The sequence below is a fragment of the Temnothorax longispinosus genome, chromosome 2 (assembly GCF_030848805.1).
Source record: "Temnothorax longispinosus isolate EJ_2023e chromosome 2, Tlon_JGU_v1, whole genome shotgun sequence".
Taxonomy (NCBI): Eukaryota; Metazoa; Arthropoda; class Insecta; order Hymenoptera; family Formicidae; genus Temnothorax; species Temnothorax longispinosus.
Window position 1 is genome coordinate 4609650 of NC_092359.1, and position 19906 is coordinate 4629555.

At 27.2% G+C, this 19906-nt stretch overlaps 2 protein-coding genes across 2 annotated transcripts; both read left to right on the top strand.

Moving 5' to 3' along the window:
• Positions 1-1641: 1641 nt before the first annotated feature.
• On the top strand, positions 1642-13277 carry LOC139809115 (uncharacterized). Its single transcript, XM_071771777.1, has 19 exons — positions 1642-2228; positions 2548-2796; positions 3029-3174; positions 3324-3433; positions 3949-4141; positions 5483-5725; positions 6035-6211; positions 6297-6377; positions 6896-6975; positions 7421-7503; positions 8706-8939; positions 9301-9549; positions 9885-10030; positions 10263-10372; positions 10863-11055; positions 11363-11608; positions 11985-12161; positions 12246-12326; positions 12819-13277. Exons 1-19 carry the CDS (start codon positions 2025-2027, stop codon positions 12907-12909), a joined length of 3093 nt encoding a protein of 1030 aa, XP_071627878.1. The 5' UTR covers positions 1642-2024; the 3' UTR covers positions 12910-13277.
• A 795-nt stretch (positions 13278-14072) lies between these two features.
• Positions 14073-19263, top strand: LOC139808847 (fatty acyl-CoA reductase 1-like). The gene is made up of 9 exons (XM_071771301.1): positions 14073-14386; positions 14723-14971; positions 15286-15431; positions 15603-15712; positions 16166-16358; positions 16890-17132; positions 17474-17650; positions 17736-17816; positions 18310-19263. The coding sequence occupies exons 1-9, from the start codon at positions 14183-14185 to the stop codon at positions 18398-18400; spliced, it is 1494 nt and encodes a 497-aa protein (XP_071627402.1). The 5' UTR covers positions 14073-14182; the 3' UTR covers positions 18401-19263.
• The last annotated feature ends 643 nt before the right edge of the window (positions 19264-19906 follow it).

Sequence of the window (19906 nt, forward strand, 5' to 3'; positions counted from 1 at the left end):
AAGTGAGTTGACAGAATTAACCATTCAATAATTATTACAATTTATGCTGCATAATTTACTTAAACTGTTTATCATTCTGTCTATCATTTCCTCTTATTATCTATTCATAATATAAATGAACCATTCAGTTCGATTTCCAATTTGAATCCGCTTTACTTCAATTTTCAATCAAAACTTTATTTATAAAATTCCAGAGCTATTATATACCTACAATCACGTTATATTCAAATTTTTATAAACAATCTACATCTCAAATATAAAATAAATTGTATTATATTTTTGCAGTCATATTATTGAAAAAAAAACACATGACTGTATTCGAATTTTATATTTTTTGTAATGTAATTTTATCAGTTTGACTAAACAGGTTTCGATGAAGACTAAGTAAGTCGAAACGCGTAAACAATTATTATTTCCACTATTATAAATTGGTCGTATGACCTGATTATATAGTTTTGTTTTTATCAAGCATATGTATTTGTTCTTTTATGAACTATGTATTATTATTATAAAAACTTTTTAAACAAGAGGAAATTTAAAAAACGATGTAATTTTTTTAAATAATTTTAAATTATTCTTTATCTATTAAAGGCATTCATTTAAAGGATGTATATTAATACAGTATTTACACAGGTGAATAAAGTTATAGGGAAACAGCATCCCTATCTGCAGGTGATAGGTAGAAGATGATCGAAATAACCGAATTGTTGGATGAACATACTTTAAATTCTTCTACGTAAGTGACATATAGTATAACTTATAAATTCCTGGCATACAACTTGTAATTACTCTTTGTCTTTGTCAAACAATTTACAAATTGATTTCTTTTTTTTGATACACAATCTAGTGTTTTCTTTTAAAATTGAATATCTGTGTTGTTCCTGCTTTAAATGAAGGAAAATGGATTTGGGCTTCGGTTTCTAGCGCTCATCATCGCAAGCACCAAATCACTTTTTTCGCCATTAATTTCTTTAACATTTTTCAAAACATATGACATTTCTTCCCTATGGGTATATTGGGTATCTCCTTTCTCTACGTAGCATTTCCATCAATATATTATAGTTGCTGCAAACCCAGACAACACGTATGTCTCAAATCGGGAGATATGACGTCTTAAAGACAAACTGAAATTTGAAATAAGAGAATTAACATATTTGCATGAATTATCTGTAACATTTTGCTTTGTTGCAAAGATTCTGGACACTTCTATGAATATTAAATCTTTAATAATCTTTTGCAATTAAATTATGTGTTTTATTCTGGCTAATTATACTTTATACCAAAACAACCGCAAAATTTCCGTAATTTATATTCGTGATAGTAATATCATGATTATATCAAACATGTACATCATACGCGCCAGTATGACAAACTATTATATATTATTTTTATATTTTATATCGAGCACTAAGCATGTTTATCCACCTTAAATCAACGTGAACTGCAAAAAACCCAATGCGATTGTTACCTTCAGCTCTACAAGAATAGCTTGTTTACAATTTTTTTTTATTTCATGTATACATATATGTATATACAATTTTATTATCAATTTAAATCTGAAATTTTGTTCTCTCTCTCTCTCTCTCTCTCTCTCTCTCTCTTTCTATATTTCTTTTCCTGTTTAATTCTATAATGTTATATTTAAATCTTTATAAACAATCTGCTTTGTTCATAATTATTCATAATTATAATTATTATAAGTGTTATTATATAAGTACATTGCATTATATTTTTTTTAACTGCTACATGTATAGTGAAGCAGTAGATGTATATTATTGCGTTTATCTACTTTGTTTGCTCTTTCAACCTTACACTGCACGATAGTCATTTCCTGTTTAAACACAAGCGATTCCACAAATTTGATGAGTGCATAATAAAAGTTATTCATAAGTAGTTTCCTCGAACTACCTACATCATTCGTCATAACAAAACTGACAACGATTCCAAGTGTTTCGATACCTTTATTTTGCGTTGCGTTGCTAGATTATTATTATTTATATTAACTTTATTTTAAAAGTAATAAGATGACGACTGATCCAGTTAAGTCGATTCCTGCATTTTACGCTGGGCAAAGTATATTTTTGACAGGTGCAACAGGATTTCTGGGTAAGGTGTTTATCGAAAAAGTGTTACGATCTTGTCCAGATGTTCGCGAAATATTTATGTTGATGCGTCCGAAAAAGGGATTAAGTGTTAATAAAAGGCTCGAAAAAATATTAAATTTACCGGTAAGTTAGAAAAGAAACGTTTACAATCACACATTTCTTGGATTTATTTAAATTAATATATGTACCTCATTTAAATGTATAGTAGAAAGAATTCATTTGTAAATATACTATTGCAACATTATAACTAGAGAAAGTTAATTTCCGCAATAAAATTTTATAAATGGTTTTTATAATAAAAGATTGGAATGCAGGTAAAGCAGAATGTTGTTACGAATGCCATATTAAATTAATGCTATTCCATTATGTTATAAATTTAGTAAAAATATCTAGAAGTTTTTATTATAAGAAAAACCGTTTTATAAATGTTCTTTTATTTAAGTTATTTGACAAATTACGCGAAGAACGACCTTTGAATTTTGAAAAATTAGTTCCGATTTCTGGCGATGTTAGTGAGAAGGGACTAGGATTGTCAGCTGCGGACAGACAAATGTTGATTGAAAGAGTGACTATAATAATACATGGAGCAGCAAGTGTGAGATTTAATGACACTTTAAAATACGCTATATTTGTCAATACTAGAGCAACGAGAGACATCTGTATTTTAGCTCAAAGTATGAAGAATATGAAAGTAAGTAATTTTTACTTAAAAAGAGTAACAGAGATTGTGCATTTGTATTCATAAATAATCCATTGCGTTGCATGATATATTTTAGGTAATGTCCTTGCGCAACAATTTATATTTGAATCATAAATTTTCTCTCAAATATTTATTATGGTATATTTTTGAGTTTAATAATAATTTAAACAGAATAAATTTAAAAATACATATAATTTGTAAATAAATTTCTTACTTTGTAAAGGCATTAGTGTATATCAGTACAGCATTCACACACGTGAATAATCCACTCATTGAAGAAAAAGCGTATCCACCTATAGCTGATTGGCAGAAAATGATAGATATGGCCGAGTCATTGGATAACCATACTTTAAATATTTTTACAGCTAAGTAAGCTATAAATGGTAATCGTGTTTATAAATTTTATATAGTTAAATGTGCTAGAATAATTTGTTTTTTTGGCATTATTTTTTTATTTATATCGTATTTTTAATAATATTTATGTACTAAATTTTGTATACTCTTGAATTTATGTATAGATGTTTGGATTACATACCCAATACCTATATTTTTTCGAAAAATCTAGCAGAGAGCGTAATACAGGAATATTCTTCCTCTTTGCCTTGCGCGATTGTAAGACCTTCCATGGGTACGTATAGCCTTTCTTTGATTATTAGAAATAAATTTTTGCTCCAGTGCGTTACTCTCGAATATGCCCAATTTATTTTTTATATTTATTATTTTATTTTATTCTGCTTTATAAATTATTTGTACAAATAAGATATAATTTTTTGTAAACCATGATTAATATTTATTTTTGTATTTATATAAATATAATTATTCAAACATATCTTTTCAAACATCAAACATGTTTTTACTTGTAATAAACAAATAAATAGATTAACGGTATTTCTTATAAAAAATTAGTTTGTAAATGTTAGTAAATAAAAAATTAGATGTAATAAAAGTTGAAGATATATTTATATAGAGCTTTCCTTTATCATTTCGATTGACATGTATGTAGGCAAGAAATAATTTAATTACTATATGTAGATTAGATATATAGATATACAGATATAGACATATTACCAGAATTTATTAATATAGCCAGTATAATTTAATCTACAAAATTTATGTGATATCAAATCTCATTATCAACTTTAGTGACATCATCGATAAAAGAACCAATGCCAGGATGGATAGATAACATTTATGGTCCAATAGGACTTTATATTGGTGGCGGAAAAGGTATAATACGAGTAGGCTGTTGTAATAAAAATCTGAATGAAGATATAGTTCCAGTAGACATTGTCATCAAAGCTATATTAGTCGTATCTTGGAAGATTGGATTGACCAGGTATGACCATCAATATACTTTTGCATGCTTTCAATACACTTTCCTTATAAATGCGCGAAAGCTTTCTTTCTTTACTTAAAACTAGCTCAATCCATGTTTACTACATAGCCGCGCGCGCGTATGCATTTTCTTCAATTTATTTATTAAATCTAAGGAGGATAGTGCCTAGACGAGTCTAAGCAGATGCCTGCATTATGCTACATTTGGTAGTCGAATATAATTGTTCAATGATATAACTTTTATATATCTATAATAAAATCTTTGATTTTTACTTACAGCTTTCTCAATCAAATATTTGGTACATGTTTTTTACGAATATAGAAAATGTGATAATTAAGAGCTAGGCGCGGTAAATGATGCGCGAAAGTTTTATTTATATTTATATTTTACGTATTTTCCAACCTTGACTGCGCGCTGACTAAATTGTCAGACTTGCAACACAGCTCCGGTTCGAGTAGTAAAATCCCTCCCATCCCTCTAAATCATTTCAATCTAAATAATCTAAATAACTGTAAAAAAATCATTGCAAAAAATATTATCTCAGCTAGGGTTTGAATAAAACATGTAAAAATTTTTAAATAAAACTTTTTCGCATTATTTACCGCGCCTGGCTCTTAATTAGCCTATTTTCTATATTTGTCGATTTCTAATAGAACATATATACTTCGAATTTTGCTATGTTTTTTTTACTTTGCATTAAAAAGGTTGCACTTTATACATATATTAAATTCTTATTTTTGGATAAATTTATTTATGACTTTCTTTGTATAATAATACTAAAAATATATAAATAATTTAATAAGAGCTTTTTTTATCATACTATAATATAAAACCCGACTGTTTGTTTGTCTGTCCGCGAACTACTCATTCGTTAATGGACTAAATCTCAAAGAATTGTATATGAAGTAAAGGTAGAATATATTTTCGGGGATTGCCATGATGTGTATAATTTTTTGTTACCGATCTTTTTGGAAACCGGTTCCGAAATTTTTCCAATTTTTCGGGAAATAATTGACCGAATTTTAAAGAATTATATATGAAATAGGGGTAGAAAGAACTAAAGAATGTAATAAAATTAGAAAAATTGCTAATAAAAAACGGGTTTCCGATTTTTGTTTAAAAAATGTACGTGATTGCTCTAATTTCCGTAATTGCTCAATTTGAATATTCGAAACATGATGTTAATAATGAATATTTTTTAATGATATTTTATATATCACACAACTTAAAATTTGGCCAATATTTGCCTTATTTCTGAAACTTACTACAAATTTCTCCAAACATTGTTAAATAATAAATTAATTATCTTTCGTTGTAATTTGTAATGTTGTTTATTATTAGCTTTTCTGCAGATTCCACTTTATTTGTTTTAAACTGTACGACTCAGAAACACATAACTCATCAAAATGTTACAAGAACGCTACGCAATATCGCACGTGAGATACCTTTGGAAGGAAATATCTGGACTCCTAATGCACGGTTGACCGACAATCTGATTCTGTTCTATATATTAACGATATTCCTGCATATGCTGCCAGCTATATTAATAGATTTGATTTTAAAATTCTCTGGGCGTCAACCAATGTGAGTCTTAAATTAAATATTTAACTAACAAACGCAAATTATTCCTGAATATATATTTGATAAAATCGGCAAAATTTAATTAATTCCTCAAATTAAACAATAATATACTTTTTTGGTAAGAAAATACTTTTTATCATAAATTTATTATCACTTTGCGTGTGTGTGTGTGTATTCTTTCTTTATATCTTTTTATCTAGCTTTTCTTTGTATTTATTTAAGGAAAACGTTCATACAATAATGTAATTTTTATATAATAATACATCTATAAAAATTTAACCGTTTCGTATTAATGAGTAACATACAAATAAGGCTAGTACGACTGCAAAGAAAACTGTATGTAGCCAATTGTGCTCTGAGTCATTTTTCGTCCCATGAATGGAAATTCAGTAATACAAATAAATTGGCTGTGATGTCCTCGATACCACCCGATAACAGGGATATGTTTTCTTTTGATTATTCCGATTGCGATATGAGGGAGTACATAAAGTAAATGTTTTATATGTTTTATTCTATATAATATTTACAATAAAGATAATTTAAGGATAATAAATGTTTATTTTACGATATGAAGGAATAGCACAATTGGCGTCAAAAAATTTCTTCTTCACGAAGACATGAATCGATTGGATGCAGCTAGATCGCACAGTAAAAGGTATAAATATATTACTGTGCTATTACTGTAATTGTATCATTTACACATATTTATGTGGTATTTAAAAATCGACTATTAGATAACATGCAATAACAATAGAATTTATACGTACTTTTTGAAACTAGCGGATAAAACAAACCCAGTGTTTAAAAAAGTAACTATATGATTTAGAGTTACAATTTTGGCAATCACATCTCAAATAAATATGTCGGAAATTTTGAATCTCAATATAAATTTTATATTTAATTTGATATCTCAGTAATAAAGTAAACCATTGTAAATAATTATTTATAAAAATATAAATCATAAATTTCATGTTGCTGTCAATATGTATTGTATAATGTTAATAATTCAGGTAATGTCAAGGAATAATAAGAGATTATCGATATAAGTACTTCGAAATATATTAATTAAGAAGATTAAATAGAATTTATTTTATTCTCTGTTTAAGAAACATAATTGATATAATTGAGATACAAGTATGTATAACGTATTAATTGCATTTATTCTGTATTTAGGGTGTATCTATTCGTCACAATGGTGGAAACTATCGTTTCTATTGGTATACTGCGAATGATATATTGGTGGATCTACTCTTTTACATTATAAATGAAATGATTTATCCATATAATTATATATACTAGCTTTTTATGTGCTGATTGTAATATAATTACTGATTTTTTCAGCAAAAAAGTGCTTATTAAAAAATTTATGCGATTATATAGTGTACCTACTATTGGAAATACTTTTAAGAAATAAATAAATTAATTATGAGTATAAACAGATACTAATTTCTGAAACTTTATTAGTTTAGATTATATGCATATACAGGATGCATTACATTTTTTCTCACTTCCTTTTGCACGTTGCGTTGCTAGATTATTATTATTTATATTAACTTTATTTAAAAAAAAATAAGATGACAACTGATCCAGCCAAGTCTATTCCTGCGTTTTACGTTTGGATAAACTATATTTCTAACAGGTGCAACAGAATTTCTGGGTAAGAGGTGTTTATCGAAAAAGTGTTACGATCTTGTCCAGATGTTAGCGAAATATTTATGTTGATGCGTCCGAAAAAGGGATTAAATGTTAACAAAAGGCTCGAAAAAATGTTAAATTTACAGGTAAGTGAGAAGAGAAACTTACAATTACGCATTCTTTGAAGGTATCTAAAATTACGACGTTGTACCCGTGTACCACTTTAAATGTATAGTAGAAAGAATTTTTTTGGTAAATACTAGTTCAACGTCTAATTACTAAAGAGAGTTACTTTTAACAATATGATTTTATAAGTAGTTTGTAATAAGAGATTAATATACAGGTAAAGCAAAATGTTGTCGCAAATTTCATTAAACATTTTATTCTGTTATTATAAACTTATTACAAATATCTTTGATTTATTATAAGAAAGATCTTTTGGTAAATTGTAATGTTCTTCTATTTCAGTTATTTGACAAATTGTGCGAAGAATGACCTTCTAATTTCGAAAAATTAGTTCCGATTTCTGGTGATGTTAGTGAAACGGGACTAGGTTTTAGATAAAACTAAAAAGGAACGAACATATACAATATGTTTTTTGTAAAAAACAAGTGATTATTAATAAGGGTCAACTTATAAGTATAACGCATAGGTATACATAAAATTTTACTAGGAAAGTTTAAATTATTACACACACAATTCGTTTAGTTATGGCTATTGGAAATACTTTTATATATAAGAGATGAGCTTCCTTTCACCTCCCTCCCTCTACCCTTCTCCTTCTTTCTCTCCCTCCCTTCTTCCCACCCTCTCTCTCTCTCTCTCTCTCTCTCCTTCTCTCTTTCTCTACCTTTTAACTTTCCATCTCCTCCTTCTCTTCTTTCCTCTCTTTTTTTCAATTCTCTTATTAAATTAAATAGTATTATATGTTTTTAAATATTTACTAGCAATCTGCGCTGCAAATAGTTATTATTACTATAATTGTTATTATATAAATGTATTATATCTTCACATTATTGCTATATATTGTGAAGCAGACGCATATTATTGCATATATTTCATAAGTTTGCACTTTCAACCTTACACTGTAGATATACAAGCATATATCTGCATATCCTGTTTATCGAAGCACATATAATCCCACAAGTTTGATTGGCTGACGGTTATAAAACGATTATAATTCATTTCGTGTGTAAGCAGCAGCCCGTGTAAGAAGTTATAAACATTTATTCTTTACTTACATCGACAAACGAAAAGTGACAACGATTCCAAGTGTTTCTATACCTTAGTTTTGTGTTGAGCTGTTAGATCATTATTATTTATGTTAACTTTGTTATAATAGTAATAAAATAAAATAAATAATACAGTAACGACCAAGATGACAGTTGATTTAGCCAAATCGATTCCTGCATTTTACGCCGGACAAAGTATACTTTTGACAGGTCCGACAGGATTTCTGGGTAAAGTGTATATTGAAAAAGTATTGCGATCTTGTCCAGATGTTCGTGAAATATTTCTGTTGATGCGTCCGAAGAAAGGATTAAGTATAAATCAAAGACTGGAAAAAATATTAGATTTACCGGTAAGTTATATATAGAAAGTAAAACTTTTTGTAACGACGCATTTTTACAGTATTTGTAAGATTTTTAAAATATATATTTTATTATATTTAAATGTTTAGTAAAAATAATTTTTTTTTGTAAATGTCAGTGTCGTTGCAATTGCACAAATCACACATCACTAAAGAAAGTTATTTTCAATAACAGTAACATAATATATAATAAATAATATATAATAAAATATTGGAATATATTTAAAGTAAAATGTGTTATTGCAAGTATATTATTAACCATTTCACTCTAATATTGTACATTTATTAAAAATATGTTTAGAATTATTACTGTAATGAAAACGTTTTTATAAATTATAATGTATCTGTTTAGTTATATGAAAAACTACGCGATGAGCGAGCTTCTAATTTCGAGAAATTAATTCCAATTTTTGGCGATGTTAGTGAGAAAGGATTAGGTTTGTCGGCTGCAGACAGTCAAATGTTGATTGAAAGAGTGACTATAATAATACATGCAGCGGCGAGTGTAAGATTTAATAACAGTTTAAAATATGCTATACTTTCCAACACTAGAGCAACGAGAGACATTTGTATTTTAGCTCAAAGTATGAAGAATTTAAAAGTAAGTAATTTTTACTAAAAAAAAAAATTACAGAATGTGAATTTGTATTCATGTATAATTTTACGTAATTCATTGCATTACGTGATACATTTTATGTATAATGTTTTGCGCACAACGTTACATATCTCAATCATAAATTTTCTCGTAAATACTTATTATGGCGTATTTTTAAGTTTAATAACAGTTTGAACAGAATAAATTTGGAAGAATGTAAACATGATTGAAATATCATAATGTATCAGTATCTATAGTATAAATTAAATATATCTTGTTATTATATACAAACTTTTATGTATACAAAAATTTAAAAAAAAGATTCCTCGTTTTTATTAAAGGCATTAGTGTATGTCGGTACAGCATTCGCACACGTGAATAATCCATTTATTGAAGAAAAAGTATACCCGCCTATAGCTGATTGGCGGAAGATGATAGATATGGCCGAGTCATTGGATGAGCATACTTTAAACATTTTTACAGCTAAGTAAGCTATAAACTAATCGCGTTTATACATTTTATATAGTTAGGTATGTTTTTTTAACTTTTAATTTATTATTATATTATATTACCTATTACATTTTTAAATTATATATTTCTTATTATATTATCATAGTTATCTATTTAGAACTGTTTTTAGAACTATTCTTTTATTTACATATTGTACTTCTAATGATATTAAAATTTTTAATTTTGTGCACACTTGAAATTATATATAGATGTTTGGATTACGCTCCCAACACGTATATATTTTCGAAGAACCTATCGGAAAGTGTGATACAGGATTATTCTTCCTCTTTGCCTTGCGCGATCGTAAGACCTTCCATTGGTACATAGCCTTTTTTTTAATTTTCAAAAATAAATCTTTATAAGTTGTTATAGAGTATGCGGAATATTTGTATCTCCATTTTATATTACATTGTTTTTAAATATAATATTTATACCGGTAGAATATAACTTTTTGTAAAGATGATAAAGGCATTGAAAGTATAAAAAGAAAGAAAATTACATGTATATTTTAAGTTCTAATTATTTTAAAAATACATTTACTGTTATGTTGGTATTTATGTAGTTCGTCAAATATGTCTTTTACAATAATTTTTATTACTAAATAAATTAACATGTTTGACATTTCTTACGAGAAATTAAAGTAACCAAAAACTAAACATATGCATAGGATTCTACAACATATGTTTATATAACTCTATAACTCTTCTTTTTTCATTTCGGTTGATAATGTATGGGCAAACTTGATAATATTACTAGAATATAACAATAACGCATTAATATTAGCTTAACAAATGTATTTCATATTTTAGTGATGCCATCGCTAAAAGAACCAATGCCAGGATGGATAGATAATATTTATGGTCCAATAGGACTTTTCATTGGTGGCGGAAAAGGATTAATACGAATAGGCTGTTGTAATAAATCCGTTAACGAAGACGCAGTACCAGTAGATATTGTCATCAAAGCTATAATAGTTGTAACTTGGAAGCTAGGATTAACTACGTATGACCATCAACGTATATAAGCATGCATTTTTAACTACATTAAATTATAAATACGCGAAAGCTTCTTTTCTCTATTTAAAATTATATCAATGTTTACTATATACCTACTTTTTAATGATATTTCATGGAATTGCATAATTTGAAATTTCGGAAATTACTTTCTTATTATCTATACAATTTACATTATCTATATTATCTTATTTCTACACTTAATACAAATTATACAAAAATTTTGCATAAATTGCAAACCTATTATTATTTATTTTTTAGTTTATTAATTAATACATAATTATGTTTATTATTAGCTTTACAGCAGGTTCCACACCTTTTATTTTAAACTGTACAAATCAGAAACACCTGACATATCAAGATGGTATAAAATTATTATTCAGTATTACGCGTGATGAGGTGCCTTTGGAAGGAATTGTCTGGATTCCTAATACAATATTGACCGATAATTTTATACTGTTCTATATATTAACGATTTTATTGCATATTCTGCCAGCTATATTAATAGATCTGATTTTATATTTCTCAGGACGTCGACCTATGTAAGTTCTTAAATTAAATATATATCTAGTTTAGCAAATGCAAATTATTTCTGCATGTATTTAATTTAATCAGTGAGATTCAGCTATTCCGCATACAAATAATATATGTTTCGTTTTCAATAAAAAAATGTTTCTATTATAAATTAATATGGAATATTATTTTGCATATATTATATTTCTTCTCTTTATCTATTTATCTCTTTTACATATTTAGAAGAAACTTTTATACATAGCAATATATCTATAAAAACGTATATATTCTTTCTATCTATTTTAATTGCACTTGCGGATTTTGAATCTTACAGATTCAATAATATAGTTGATTCCGTATCATTATAATTAAACTTTTATTTTAATGAATAACATTGCAAATTAGGCTAATACGACTGCAGAGAAAACTGTACGTGGTCAATCGTGCTGTGAGTTATTTTTCGTTCCATGAATGGAAATACAGCAATACTAATAGCTTATTTTTAATATCCTCAATACCACCTGATAACAGGGATATGTTTTCTTTTGATTATTCCTACATTGATATTAGAGAATATTGCAAGTAAGTGTATTATATTTTTTTATATTCTAAACAATGTTCACAGTGAAGACCCAGTCATTAAATGTTTTATCTCACAATATAAAGGAATAGTGCCATTGGTGGCAAAAAATTTCTTCTTCACGAAGACTTAAATCGATTGGATGCAGCCAGAGCACATAGTAAAAGGTATATATTAATAGGTTATGAATAAGTTATAAAATTATCGTTTACTTATGTTTGCGCATTTAAAAAATCGGCTCTCATTAGTTAACATATAATAGCAATGAAAATTAAACGATCGATTACTTTTCGGAAACTAACGGATGAAACGAATCTATAATGTATAAAAAAATCACTATAACTTTGGAGGTTACATTTTAGATAAATGTTTGATAAATGTTTGAAATTTCAAAATTCTTATTACAAGTTTAGAGTAAGACATTTTAAATAATTAGATTATATAGTAAAATATTTATCAAAAAATACGTATTGCTGTCGATGTGTATTTTATGACATAAATAATACAGAAAACGCCTGAGAAAGAGAAAAAGTATCGTTGTGAATTTATTGATACATTTTAAATAGCAAAATAAGTTTTTTACAATTTCTTATTTAAGATGCATAATCAAAGTAACTGAGACATGTATAACATATTAATTACATTTATTCTATTTTCAGAGTGCATCTGTTTGTTACAATAGTGGAAACTGTTGTCTCTACTGGCATATTGTGGATAATGTTTAAGTGGATCTACTCTTATATATTATAAAATTGCTGATTACCCATGTTTAGTGAACTACAGTTTATGATAATCAAATCCATATAATGCATAGCTTTCAGAAGAAAAATGATTTTTTAGCTAAAAAATATTTTTCTTTTTATAGATACTTTATTATATATTTAAAATATAACGGGGATATTTGAATATTTATCGTGTATATGTGTATATGCTTAGAAATTAATCAAATAAAGTGCAATATACATAGAAGTAAATACATAAACGACAACTTACTGTTACATACGTAATAACCAACAGGCTGTAATAATGTAATAATTGTTTGCAATACATCGTGTATTTACAAAAAGAACTATATGAAGATCAACGTATAAAATAAAAATAAAGTATTGATATTTTTACGTTTCATTTCTTATATATTCAATTTATGAGTATAACCAATTTATGAGTATAAACAAGATGTTCGGCAAGTCATGACCAAGGTGAAAGTAGATTGGGTCAAACTAAAAAGAAAAGTCATGTGCCATTTTGCAAAATTCTCACTAGTTATTGAATAATTAATTAAAACGTCTGAGCAAATAAGCGCATGAGAAGCAGTAGGCATGTAATGTATAGAAATCGACTGGGCCAAATCAGTTGTCATCTTATTTATTACTTTTAAAACAAAGCTAACATGAACAATATAATCACTCAATGCAGAAGGTAGATACTGAACATTTGGAATCGTTTTCACTTTTATCATGTCGATAGGAAGAGATAAGTAGAGTTCAAATAAACAATTATAACTATATAATTGTAAATTATACACGCTTATTTCCCACGTACGAATAGAATTATATTCGTTTTATAGCCAATCAAATTTCTAGAACTATCTGTGCTGTAGGAAACAGGAAATGATGTGCAGAAAATGATGTAAGATTGAAAGAGGAAGCACACAATATATGCAATAATATGCATCTGCGCTTCATAATAAATGGCATTTACACATAATGCAATATAAAATATATTACATAATATCTTTTCTGCCTTTACGTGACTGCCATATTACGAATATTAAATTATTGCACACGCATATTATCGCATATATTGTTTGTTTGCTCTTTCAACCTCATTACATATTCCTGCACATCATTTCCTGTTTCTTAACCCATAAGTAGTTTTTAAAATTTTATTCAATCTTTTCTTGCATGTTTATATCGACAGAAAAAAAGTGACAACGGTTTCAAGTGTTTCAGTATCTAAATACCTGTTGCATTGTTAAGTTATTATTGTTAATATTAGCTTTGTTTTAAAAGTGATAAATAAGATGACAATTGATCCGGTCAAATCGATTCCTGCATTTTACGCTGGACAAAGTGTATTTTTGACAGGTGCAACAGGATTTTTGGGTAAAGTGTTTATCGAAAAAGTATTGCGATCTTGTCCAGATGTTCGTGAAATATTCTTATTAATGCGTCCAAAAAAGGGACTAAATATTAACGAAAGGCTCGAACAAATGTTAAACTTACCAGTAAGTTTGTTGTGGAAAGAGAATCTTTTTATAAAAACGCATTTTTTCAGATTTTAAAGATCTTTAACATATTATTATTATATCACATTTAAACATATAATAAAACAAATTTTTTTTTCAAAAACGTTATAGTAAACGTCATTATTATTATTAAAGAAAGTTACTTTTGACATTAACACTTTATAAATAGTGCATAATAAAATATATTGCATTTAGAGTAAAATGTTGTAAACGTCATTACACGTTCCTTCTAATGTAAATTTATTCAAATTATCTTAGAAATTATTGTATTTATTTTAATAAAAACGTTTTTATAATTTCTAACTTCTATTTAAGTTATTTGACAAATTGCGCGATGAGCATCCTTCGAATTTCGAGAAATTAGTTCCAATTTTTGGCGATGTCACAGAGAAGGGATTAGGTTTGTCGACTGCGGACAGACAAATGCTGATTGAAAGAGTGTCTATAATAATACATGGAGCGGCAAGTGTGAGATTTAATGACACTTTAAAATACGCCATATTTGTCAATATTAGAGCAACGAGAGATATCTGCATTTTAGCTCAAAGTATGAAGAATGTAAAAGTAAGTAATTGAAATTGTGCACTTGCATTCACATTTATAATATACGTTACATGATATATTTTCGGTCATGTTTTACGCAGCAACTCATATTTCAATCACACACTTCCTCCCAAACACTTATTATATGGCGTATTTTTCAAACTTAATAATGTTTTAATCAAAATAAATCAGGAAGAATTTAGGCCTGATTGAGATGTCATAAAATGTATCAATATCCAGTTAATATAAATCAATTATTTATTGCTATAATACACATTTTTTTGTGCTGAAGAAAATTTAAAAAATACATTTTTTTCAAATAAATTCTGTTAAAGGCATTAATATACATCAGTACAGTATTCGCACATGTAAATAAATCACTTATTGAAGAAAAGCCTTATCCACCTATAGCTGACTGGCAAAAGATGATCAAAATGGCCGAGTCGTTAGATGAACATACTTTAAACATTTTTACAGCTAAGTAAGTTATAAATAGAAATTGTCATTACAAATTTTTGTAATTGTCATTACAATATAGTAAAACAAAATTTGTTTTCTTTAAACTATTTTCTTATTTATCTCGCGCTTTTATTAATACTGAAATATTTTATTATATTAATTTAATTCTGTATACACTTGAAATTATATATAGATGTTTGGACTACGCTCCCAACACGTACATATTTTCGAAGAACCTAGCGGAAAGTGTGATACAGAATTATTCTTCCTCTTTGCCTTGCGCGATTGTAAGACCTCCCATTGGTACGTAACCTTTCTTTTAATGTTTAGAAATAAATCTTAATAAGTTGTTACGGAGTATGCGGAATATTTGTATCTCCATTATTTTATGTTACATTGTTTTTAAATATAATATTTATACAGTTAGATATTAACTTCTTGTAAAGATAAAGCATTGAAAGTAAATAGAAAGAAAATTGCATGTATATTTTAGGTTCTAATATATTTTAAAAGTAGATTTACTTTTATGTTTACATTATTTATGTAATATAATTTGTCAAATATAAATTAACATCCTTGGCGGTTTTTATAACAAAATTAAAATTAAAAAAAATTTTTAATATATGTTTATATGGTTTTACAACTTCTTTATCCTCATTTCGATTGATAATATATGGGCAAGAAACAGTTTAATAATCTTACGGGATTTAAGTAATAATCTAGCATTAATAGACAAATATGTATCTCATATTTTAGTGGGGTCATCGGTAGAAGAGCCAATGCCGGGATGGATAGATAACGTTTATGGTCCAATAGGACTTTCTATTGGTGGCGGGAAGGGAGTAATACGAGTAGCCTATTGTAATAAACATGTTACTGAAAATGGAGTGCCAGTAGACTTTGTCACTAATGCTATAATTGTTGTATCTTGGAACCTAGGATTAACCAGGTATGATCATCAACGTTTACATGCATGCATCTTTAACTGTATTAAGTTATATACAAATACGAAATTAAATCTAAAGAGAAATGATTTTAGTTAAATACTAAGCCTATGGTTGCAAATGTCAGTATTATGCAATATTATGCAAGATTTACAGCATGTAATTGTTCAAATATACATCTTTACTGAATGTTCCTAATAATAAGAATATCGATTTATATTTAGATTCTTTTTAATCGTATGTTTATTTATGTATATTTTTAGTTTGCATTAAAGGTTGAAAGCATATATCATTTGATGGATCTATCTAAAATCTAAATATTCTTCTGCATGTAAAATAAAACTGGACAATTTTTAAATAATTTAATAACGGTTGTTTATGTATTTATTTTTAATTCGCCAAAACTTTTTGTACATTTTGTAAATATTTGTCTTATCTTTGAAACATAAACATTGCACATTATACGAAATTCTGTAAATTGTAATTATTATTTATTTTATTTATTAATATATAATTTTTTAATTATTATTACATAGCTTTACAGCGAGTTCCACACCTTATGTTTTGAACTGTACAATGGAGAAAAACATGACATACCAAAGTACTACAGAAATGTTATTTAGTGTCGCAAATGAAGTGCCTTTTGAAGGAATTGTCTGGACTCCTAACACAATATTAACCGACAATTTTACTCTGTTTTATACATTAACTATGTTACTGCATATTCTGCCAGCTATATTAATAGATTTGGTTTTGAAATTCTTTGGACGTCGACCTATGTAAGTTTTGAATTAAATATTTAGTACTAGTTTAGCAAATTTAAAATAACTAACTTTCTGCAGGTATTTAATTTAATCGGCGGTACTTACGCAAATTGAAATAAAATGCTAAAGCAATTTATTTATTTGATATTAATCTGGAATTTTAATTTAAGTTTCTCTTTACCTATCTATCTTTTCTACATATTTCGAAAAAATTTTAAATATAACAACATATTTATGAAAATGTCCTTTGTACATCTATCTTATTGTACTTGTGGATTCTAACACTGCAGTAATATGGTTAAAGCTGTGTTGTTATAACTAAGCTGTTTCATATTTATGAGTAACATTCAAATTAGGCTAGTACGATTAATGAGAAAACTGTACGTGGCCAATCGTGCTTTAAGTTACTTTTCGTTCCACGAATGGAAATACAGAAATACGAATATGTTATCTTTGATATCCTTGATACAACCTGATGACCGGGATAAGTTCTTATTGGATTATTCTGACTACGATATTAGAAGCTATTTCATGTAAGTGTATTATATTTTTATTTTAAATAATGTTTAGAATGAAGACAATTTAAAGTCATTAAATGTTTTATCTTACAACATAAAGAAATAGTGTGATTGGTGCCAAAAAGTATCTCTTTCACGAAGACATGAATCGATTGGATGCAGCCAAAGCACACAAGAACAGGTAAAATATATTATAAACAGCATTTATTATTATTTAAACATGTTTGCAATTGCATGATATGTTAAAAATCGGCTCCTTTTAGAAAACATGTTATCACAATAGACAAATCTGATTACTTTTTGAAAACTAACGGATAAAACAAATAGTATATGTATATATAGAAATAAGTATATGATTTATAGTTATAATTATGGCAATCACGCCTCAGATAAATATATCGAAATTTTAAAAGTTTATTATAAGTGCAATACATTATTTATTAATTCAGTGATAGAGTAATTTGTAATTACTTTTATATTATTATTAATTGTAAATTAAATATATTATCAATGTGTATTGTGTGATGTAAATAATTTAGAAGGAAAGAGAAAAAAAGTCAATATAAGGACTTCAGTACATAATAAATATAATTTATACAATTTTCTGTTTAAAAAGACTAATCGAAATAATTATAATATGTATAATATATTAATCGCATTTATTCTATTTTTAGAATACATCTGTTCGTCACAATAGTGAAAATTTTTATCTCTATTGCTGTGCTGTGGACATTATATAAGTGGGCGTATTCTAATACATTATAAAATTGATGACTTATCCATACTGCCCGTAAAAAAACTGTAATTTATGACAATTAAACACATGTGACGCATAAAAGGGAAGTAATTTTTAATGGGGGAAGATATTTGTCTTGATAGACTTATTGTATTTTTAAAATATCGGGAACATTACTATTAATCCTAAGTATTATGCATATTTATGTATATAGACGGTCAAATAAAATGCGATATGCGTTGAAGTAAAATCGTATATGTTTCTAGTATATAATACAAAAAGGACTTTATATGCGCTTTTGTAACAGTGTTGTCTGCAACACTATTATATGAACGATTAGGATAAGGTTGGCCAATAATTAAGGCTAGCGCCGTGACTGTCGGACAAACAGTCTGTACAATCTGCATAGTTAGTGTAGTCTGTCACAGTTCTAGCACGATTTAATTGTCATACGTATTTGAAGAAAACACATGTGGAAGTGTCATAACATTCCCCTTACCGCTAATTAAATCTTTCGTGTACTTCTCATGTGCTCCGTTAAAAATTTATATGTGAATTTGGTGCCACAAATGTGAACGGTAATGGAGAAGATGATAAGATCTGTATCAAATATCAAATTTGTATATATTAAACCCATATTTGTTACCCTATGCTACTGAGCAACTAAATCCCGGTAGTGTATTAAGGCAAGATGACCACGTTGCTGCATGTTTGTATTTTTGTTATTATACAAAACAAAATATACGATTAACAGAATCATGGCCGGGATTAACATATAGAGGAAAGCTGCCTCTATCATATTTGTACAGGTAATCACAAAATTAGTTGTTTGAGAAGTTACAACTTCAAAATTCTGAAATATATGCGGGCTATTTACTCCCGGTCTCCTCTATCTGTCTTTCTCTATCTATAACATTATAATATTATATTTTAATCTTTATAAACAGTATGCGCTGCAGATAGTTATAAAGAAATGCAATGACATAAAAATATAAAAAGAAATATTAAATTTAATTTATATTACATTATATCTCTACTGCCATGTTATGAAGCAGTATGTATATTATTGCATGTATTGTATGTTTGATCTTTCAACGTTATTCTGCATATCATTTCGTGTCTTTCAAAGCGCAGATAGTTCCATAGATTTTATTGACCATAAGACAATAATAATTCAATTCTTGTAATTATTATTGCAAATGTAAGTAATAGTCGATCTTAAATAATTTATTCGGTCTCTACATTTCTCTATTTACTCTATTAATACATATAACAAAGGAGGTAACGATTCCAAGTGTTTCAGTACCTACGTTTTGCATTTCTAGATTATTAAAGTATAGTTTTACTATTTACGTTAATTTCGTTTAAAAGTAATAAATAATTGCATTATATATTTAATTTAAAGGAATGTGTAAAATACATTACATCATATCTTTCATCTAAAATACAAAGTAAAATATATTGCATTATATCTTTAATCTAATGCAATATAAGATACATTGTAATATATTTTTACATCGCTGCTGCATATTACG